Source organism: Helobdella robusta, assembly GCF_000326865.2.
Source record: "Helobdella robusta unplaced genomic scaffold HELROscaffold_19, whole genome shotgun sequence".
Classification (NCBI taxonomy): Eukaryota; Metazoa; Annelida; class Clitellata; order Rhynchobdellida; family Glossiphoniidae; genus Helobdella; species Helobdella robusta.
In genome coordinates this window covers 2578020-2587572 of record NW_008704034.1, presented here as the reverse complement: position 1 = coordinate 2587572, position 9553 = coordinate 2578020, and the positions used below count along the sequence as shown (strand labels likewise).

The following is a 9553-nucleotide window of genomic DNA, read 5'->3' as shown; positions in this document are numbered from 1 at the left end:
CTTTGTGTATCTATGAGTTTTTGTATTTGTGTGTATTTGTGTGCAATTGCATGTGTTATTATGTTTGTATGTGTGTATATAAGTATATGTGTTGTTGTTGTTGTTTTGTTGTTGTTGTTTTGTTGTTGTGGTGGTTCATAACTCTGTTCTGCTGTTTTCTAGCCTGTATAGAATGTTGTTGTTGTTGTTGCCGTTATAGTCGCGAGATCAATTTCTTAATGTATTTTTTTTGTTGATGTAATTTGAAAATTGCCAGAGTAGAAATGCTTCATAGAAGGGTTTATAACAGCACGAACTAATGGTCCTGGTCACGATCAAAACCACCTACAATGAAAAACAAAAGAGAAAGATTAAATGGGACAATGATGGTGATTGTGAAACTGATGATGATGATGATGATGATGATGATAATGATGATGATGATGATGATGATGGTAAAACTGATTACGATGATGACGATGACGATGATGATGATGATGTTGACGATGACTGTTGATGATGATGTTGATGTTGGGCGATTTAATATTATTCATGACTCCAACAAAGATAATGCGTCCAGCATATAATAATAATAATAATAATAACTATTATTATTATTATTATCATTATTACAACAAACGTTATTATTATTATTGTTGTTGTTGTTGTTTTTATTTTTGTTGTCAAAACGCCATTTGTTTTGACACCTAAACTTATATTTCTTTATACATCGATGGGTTTTTTTGGGGCAATGAAGTTGGTGGAGAAGACGACGACGATGATGACGTCATAGTTTATGATGATGATAATGATGTCACATAGGATGACAAAGATGATAAGAAGGAGGATGAAAAAGATGATTAAAAAAATAGATTTTTCCCGAATTGGAAGTATAAATATGGACTCCTATATGGCATTAACATCTGGATTATGGTCTTAATCAACAGTATTGTTGAAATAAATTTGTTTGAACACACGTACAACCACACACACACACACACACACACACACACACACATACATATACACACATACACACACACATACATAGACACACAAATATACACAGTTATATATCATATATGTTTTATAACCTCTTGCTTTATGGCGGACTTAAGTTTTACAATTAACTCAAAAATTGATGTTCGTTATATTTTATTTATTTTACGAAATGAAAAACTGATAACTCTGAAAAAAATTTTTTATGTCATTTTGTTGGTATGTAGTAAGAGATCATCAATAACATTATTAACATCAATGACATCAATAACATTATTTACATCAATAACATCAATAAGATTATTAACATCAAAGACAGCAATAAGATTATTAACATCAAAGACAGCAATAAGATTATTAACATCAAAGACAGCAAAAACATTAATAACATCAAAGACAGCAAAACCATTTGATATACACATAAAGAAATTTTATTTTCAATTTTTTTACATTTTTCCTCTTTCTGAATTAAATTGCCTTCGTCAAAAAACTTTGAAAAAAAAATTTGTTTTTTTTTGTCATTGTTTTTCTTTATTTTTTTGTCATTTTTATATGAATATTAATGTGGGAATGATTGTTTTAATTACAATAACGTTGGCTGATAACATTAACTAAAGATATACAATGGCAGTAGTAACAGCAATGACACCAGAGAAAATGTTATCTCAACGACAATCACATCAATAACAATACAGAAAATAAACAAAAAACAACAACAACAATAATAATAATAATAACAATTTTTTTATGTAACGTTAAGAAAACCCAATTAAAAATTCACCAAAACGACTTAAAGTTCTCTTTAACTAATTACTCCAAGAAAATGCAATCAACCACAAACAAACAGACAAACAACCTCGACAAAAAAAATACAGGCAAGCAAACAAAACACAAAACCAAACCGCAAAAACTTATTATATATGTGAACCAACCGTGCAAGTAGCAAATGAATGTTTGTTACTACTGCTTACCATTTAAGTTCAGTGATCGTTGGGGAGAATATTTAATGACAATTTCGCATCATAGTAGCCAGCACTCAAAAGACATTTATTACTCTCCTTTTTTCATTCTTTTTCACTTTCTCTCTCTCTCTCTCTCTCTCTCTCTCTCTATCTCTCTTTCTCTTTCTACTTTATACACATCACACCATAAACGTACACATGTAGATCTTGATACACGTACATACACATACAAACACACAAAAAACACGCATACACGCACACACACACGTATACACACACACACATATACACACACACGTATACACACACGCATACACACACACGTATACACACACACGCATACACGCACACACACGTACACACATGTACAAACACACACACGTGTATACACATACACACACACATACGTACACACACACACGCAAAACACATTTCATGCAAGGCTTTTTTAAGTTCTTATTGAGGGCTTTTTAGATAATACTATTTTATCATTAATCGCGTTGAAACTCAGTAGTCAGAAAATTTGTTGAATTTCAAAATGTTAATACTTTAAATTTTGTAAAACCTTAAATTTATAGTGAGAATTTGTTAGACCTTGTAAAAAATTAATGTTTTAATGGTACTAAATTTGAAGGGTAAAAAGCATTTTTTTCAAATTTGCCTCACCTATTATTGTTTTAATCAGGTCGATATTAATTGAAATTATTTGTTGGTACATATCTTGGTTCTTTGGTTCTCAAAAGTTAAGTAACTAAAAAACTAATGTAATGATGAAGAAGATGATGGTAATGAAGATGATGAAGAAGATGATGACAATGAGGATGGTGATGAAAATGATGATGAAGATGATAGGGTGATGAAAATTTTAATTTCAACTGCCAGAAACCAAATGATTATACGTGTTGGCAATTTTTGACGATAAAGGAATCTTTAAAATAAGTACAAACATCATCTGTTAGCATGACGAGAAAGTATTTTATGTCTGTTTTTTTATCTTTTGGATAAAACCAAAAAATTTAATTTTAAGACTTCAATATTTGCTTAAGAAATTTGTTGAGAGGATAAACTGTTACGTTCAAAGCCAGTATTAACATTTACATTGAGATATACGCTTTTGTGTGTATCATGTATATGTATGTATCATGTATATGTATGTATCATGTATGTATCAATGCATCTTTGCATAGTTATATTCTCTCTCTCTCATTTTTTTTATCTCTCTTTCTATCTCTCTGTATGTTTGTATCAAAGCAGGTATCGAAACATGCATTAGAATGAATGTATCATGAATATATGAATGAACGAATGTATTTGACATTGTTGTTGTATGTTTGTAAGGGCGCAGGTTTGAATGAATTTATGAATGAATCTATATACAACACAAAGTATACAAAACATAAAAAAAACTCACAAAGCATACAAAATGTACAAAATACAAAGTAGTATATAAAACATGCAAACTATTCAAAACATACAAAGTATTCAAAACATACAAAGTATTCAAAACATACAAAGTATTCAAAACATACAAATGTGAAATATCAATGCAGAAAATGCGGTGATATTTTTCAATAACTGTATATACGAGAGTCTGAACCAAAATTTCATAAGTCTAGAAAGTATACAAAACATACAAAACACACAAAGTCTACAAAACATACACGAAGTATACAAAACATACAGAGTATATAAAACATACACGAAGTATACAAAACATACAAAGTATACAAAATGTGTAGCGTGGACGTTATTAACAGAGCTGCAAACAAATGAAGGAAATACACAGAATGAGGTCAGGGGGACACCAATATACAATTTCTTTTTCCCATTTTCACCATTCCTATTTTTTCTCATTCTGGCTTTGCTTACTCTTCTTTTTTTACACTCTCACTTGTCTCTACCTTTCTTTCGCTCTCTTTCTCTCTCTCTCTTTCCTATATTGCCTTTGAACTTTTTGATTTCTTATTATTTAATAATAATTTATCATTTTTTAATCATTTTCCAGCAATTTTTCTACATGTCTATCGAACGATTTTGTCTTTTCATAAGCGAGTTTCCTTCATTTACATGTCAATGCGTCGATTTTAAAAATACTATTGTAATAATAAAAATAAATGTATGCATATGCGCGTGTGTGCGTATGTGTGCGCCTGCGCGTGTGTGTTCAATCGTTCGTTCGTTCGTTCGTTTGTTCGTTCGTTCATTATTAAATGTAAAATGTAGAGCTGCTTATAAGATGAAAATAATGATGACCAATTGATCGGTCAACACTCAATTTCAACTGCCCGACACTTTCATACCACCGCCATTTTGTTTTTTTTTCTTTCTTTATTTCTTCATTTTTTCGAGAATTAAGACAAATAAAAGAAAATTGTAATAGGAAACAAGGATTAGCTGTCACTCGGGACTTTCCTGGATATTTTTCTTTATCGAGACAGAAAAAAAACAAATAAAAATTTCAACGTTGAAAAACAATGTTTAGAAATTTACCAAAGACATTGATTCATTGTGTTTCCATCATAAATCATCATATTTGTATAGCTTTTCTGAATTTTTTGTTTGAAAGTTTTCACTGTTTGTTTGTTATTTGTATTTATGTTTGTATATATGTTTGTATGCATTTCGGACGTGAGAAACGCGTTTGTTTTGTATGATTTCATGTTTGTTTGTTTTTGTATGCTGTGTGTATGGATGGTTTAAGTTTATTTGTAAGTGTGTTTGTATAAAAATTTGTTTGTTTGTATGTTAGGTTGTATTTCTGTTTATTTTTACTTATGTTTGTTTATCCGTTTGTATTTTTTTTATTAATGTTTACGTGCGAGTGACTTGATGAGTTCGTGCGCGAGCCTATTAAATAAGAAGACAACTTGGGAGATGATTGTTGGAGAAAAAGATGGATGATGATGGTGATGAAGAAAAAGATGATGATTGTGAGGACGATGATGATGATATAATGATGGTGGTGAAGAAGAAGAAGAAGAAGGAAACAAAGAAGAAGATAATGATGATGATGAGAAGGAGGAGGACGATGATGTTGATAACAATAATGATATTAATAATGACGATGATGATGATGATGATGATGATGAATGATCATCCTTATGGCTAATCTTTTTTTCATCAATAATTGAACGTTAACCTGGAAGCCAATGATGATGATGGTGATGATGATGAAGGTGATGATGATGATGATGATGATGATGAAGATGATGATGAAGATGATGATGATGATGATGATGATGATGATGATGATGATGATGATAGTGGTGGTTACGATGACGACGATGATGATGATGACGATGATGGTGGTTATGATGATGATGACGACGACGTTAATATTATTAATAATTGAAATAATAAAAAACATAGATAAGTAATGGTAGCAAAAAAATGATAGAATCGTATTAATTGCCATATAAGATGCTTTAATAATGGTATAGCGTGCTATACTTTGTCTGGGGTGACGTGACGATGACGACTAGGTCGATGGCGATGTTGATGGTGATTTTTTTCCTAAAGAAATATTTCAGATGATTTATTAGTGAGTAAACCGAAAGATCACCAGCTAACATTAACGATGCTCACAAAAATATTATAGTGGTGATGACGACGATGAGGATGATGACGCTACTGCTGCTGCTGCTGCTGCTGCTGCTGCTAAAGATGATAATGATGATGATGATGATGAAGAAGAAGATGATGATGATGACAACAAAACTACTACAACTATTACAACTCTCAATAATTATGACGATAATGGTAATAATGATATTGTATTAACTGAATACACAAAAAGCGAGTGAACACGCCTGAATCTAGAAAGGTACACATGGCACTTATCAGGCGGCAGTTTCAAACCATTACACTCCTTAGGCTGAATCAAACTAATGAGAATGAATTTTTTCTTCTACAAATATCTTTACTGGATTGTCTTTAGCTGTGTTTCAAATTTCGAGCTAGATTTGAAAGCGTTTGAATGTATTGTATGTTTTATTAAGTATTGTGGTATTTTAATTGCTGTCAATATACAGCATACACACACGAACACACATGCATACATACACACACTCATACAAACATGTGTACATACATGCATAAAAACACGTCTACACATAAATACAAACACACATACATAAATACATACAAACAAATAAACAGTAATACATACACTATCATACAAACACTCATAAACATACAAACAAACAAACACATTTAAACATACCAACATTTATACAAACGAACAAACAAGCACACATAAACATGCATTTATATAAACAAACATAAATACGCATACAAATGAGCAATTACACATATACATACATACAAATACACATAAACATACATACAAACAATTATACATACCTAGAGACCGTCATGTCAAAATTAATTGTGTTCCTGTCGTGCATTGCTGGAGTTTATGGGTTTGATTGGTGGGATTGGTGGATGGGAGATGTAGAAATAAAAGAAAGAAAAGTAAGATGAATTGAGATGAAAAGCGAAAGAGAGGGAGAGAAAAAGAATTTAGAAAAAAGGTAATGGGAATTAGATAAAGAGATAAAAAGAAAAACAAAGAAAGAGAGAAGAGAGAGAGAGAGAAAGGAGAGGGGCAGAAAGAAAAAAAGATAGATTGAAGAACTAGGGAATATTGGGATACATAAAGCAAGAGAGAAAGCGAGAGAGTAGAAAAGAGAGTGAGAAAATATAAGAAGCTAGTAAATCAAAAAATAAAATGTATAAAAAGAGAGAAAGAAAGTGTGTGAAAGAAAGAAAGAAAGAGTGTGAAAGAAAGAGAGGAAGAGAGGAAGAATGGGAAACAGAGTAAAAATGAGAATGAGTTTTCGTTGATTGATGGATGCGTTGAAAATGCTAAGACATTGTAAAAATTTTTATGGTGAGAGAATGATGACAATGGAGGGAAAAGCTAATAATAGTAGTAATAATAATAATAATAAAAATAATAATAATAGTAATAATAATATAAGATAGCGAACGAATGAAAAAATGAAAATGAATATGAAAATTTTTTTATGAACGAAAGAGAAAGTTGTTGAATTGGATTGAAAATTATGCACAGCAGAGAATATAATGAGTGATTGGTATTTGAATAGATGAATGAATGAGTGAATGATTGAGTGAATGAATGAGTGAATGAATGAATGAGTGAGTGAGTGAGTAAATGAATGAACAAATGAGAAAATGAATCATAAAAAAGAATAATTCAATTAACAAAAGAATGACCAAAAAATCTATAAAAACTTATAAACGGCTGACCAGATGACGATTAATTTGTTATGCCAATTTAATTTCTTGCAATTATACCTATGTATGATTATCAAAAAAAACAAAATAAAACATCAGAAATATAACACAACATAGAAAAATAAACAACATAGAAAAACATTATAAAAAAACAACGTAGAAAAATATTTAAAAAAAACAACGACATGAAAAAATAAAAACCATAGAATAATAAACAACACGGAAATATAAACAACATAGGAAAATGAAACCATCGAAAAAAAAAATCTCTACGCCAAACATCTTGGAATATAAATTAATCTCCGGATATATTTCGTCGAAGGGCGGAAAGAGAAGTATACAAAAAACTTTCTCGCGGACAAAAAAAATGTTTTTAATGGAAAGTAACGCACTTTTGAGAAACCAACAAACAAAAAATAAAATTTATTCGCAAATATAAATAAAAACAAACCTAACGAAGATATAAAAAGCAAGCAAGCAAAAATTGAAAAAAAAAAACGAAAAAAAATATGGAGGAAAAAAATAATTTAAGTAGGTGACAAACGTTTCCGACGGCAAACATCCAAAAAAAGATCCTACATCGAACAAGACAGGCGTGTGTTTTTCAAATCCATCTTTACTTCCGGTGGACGCCTTGATGACGTAACAGTTGCTTCTTCTTTTTCGAGATGGATAGTAGGGATGTGCCCGGTCAACAACTTCGGCTTATTCGATTTATTGTTTTTGGTTTTTTAAGTAAGTTGAAAATTTATGCGCTACAAAAAGATAAAAGTTTTGCGCTTTCCAATTTGAAAATTTATTTTGCTAAAATTTTTGTTACCAGTGACATAAGTCTGACATTTACATATGATAGAAAAAATTCAAACAAAAAGCTACTACATTTAAAAATTTAACTTTGGCAAATGTGAGATGTATGTACTGTTTTCAAAAAACAACATTTAAAAATTTATGTTAAGACATTTAATTGCACATATAAACGCATACAATAAAATGGTTTATTCATAATAGTATGTCTACCCGTGAAAATATTATCAAGTTTATAAGTATTATAAGTATTATATTGTAAGTATATTAATAGAAGTTTAAACTATTTGTTACATTTTTCAACAAAAAAACATTATGCTATAAATTTGTTTTCAAGTGAAGGGGTAATATTTCATTGTTATTGTTTCAATTTGGCAAAGGTATTTATTTAAATGATGCTTGATGTTAACTGATCAATACAGATGGTGATGGTTTTGTTGATGCTGGTGACGTTGTTTTTGTTGTTGTTATTGTTGACGTTGTTGTTGTTGTTGTTGTTGAGGAGTTATGGTTATGTTTTTGTCATTGACAGGATGTTGTTTTTATATATTTACTAGTCTTTGCAATCGTGTAACACTTTTCTTCAAATTACTCCAGTTTAAAAATACTCCTGAATAATAAATTTGTATCAGTTCTTCACAATAAAAAAATATATTTCTCTTTCATAATGAAAAGTATGTCAAACTAATTTAAAAAATTTCAATTTACAATAAAATTTACAATAATTTAAACGCCACAAACATTAATTCTCAAATTTGTTATCACAATTTTATACTTATAAAATATTTCCAACGCTGTCTTGTTCCAGTTCCTGGTACACATGTGCAGTTGGGAGGTGTGGGAGCTGGCGCGCAGACGATAAATTTCGGATTAGTAATAAGAAGTGGATTATTTTGTTCTGTTGTTTATATGACCCAGCAAGTGATAATGTTGTTTTGTTTTTTTGTTTGGTTTGTTGGTATTTTATTTTTCAATGAGTTCTGGACTAGTTATAGAAGAGCGGTCATTTTGTTTGTTTGTTGTTAATAATGGATTTTTTTGATTTTTTTAAGATTTCAAGAAAATGAAAAAAAAGAATTAATAATTAATAAAAAAATTAATTTCATTTTTTTAGAATCATCTACAATAAATATATTACCAAAATCAAATTCAAATTAACAAAATCGTACATTGGTAGAAATATGAAGAGAAACTTTATTAAACGTACAACAACAACAACTTTGGCAACATGTCTCGTCTCAGCAACAACGTAAGACACATCGAATATGTATAATATGTTAAACCTAAACAACAACGTAGACCAAAACCTGAACAACAACTGCCTGATAAAACAACAACAAAAATCGCGGGAAACCACAAAGAACCATTTTCTTAATGCAGAGACTGACTGACTGAAATAAGAAGAAGGAATGCTAATAATTTATCCGCACTGGAGAAAAAATATCTTCTTATAAGAACTGACATGCATCGCCATAATAATATACGAGCGTGTATAAATAATTCATTTGTTTCTTTTATCATGTCTGCCCTGTTGTTTGTCATGATGTCAC

At 30.2% G+C, this 9553-nt stretch overlaps 1 protein-coding gene across 1 annotated transcript in view; it reads left to right on the top strand.

Moving 5' to 3' along the window:
- Positions 1-7867: 7867 nt before the first annotated feature.
- Positions 7868-9553, top strand: part of HELRODRAFT_171023 (hypothetical protein) — a gene marked incomplete at both ends in the record, with an annotated part of 18570 nt that continues 16884 nt past the window's right edge. The window contains one exon of the mRNA XM_009016835.1: positions 7868-7934. Within this exon, the coding sequence (XP_009015083.1) occupies positions 7868-7934 (67 nt within the window). The remainder of the gene's footprint in view (positions 7935-9553) is intronic.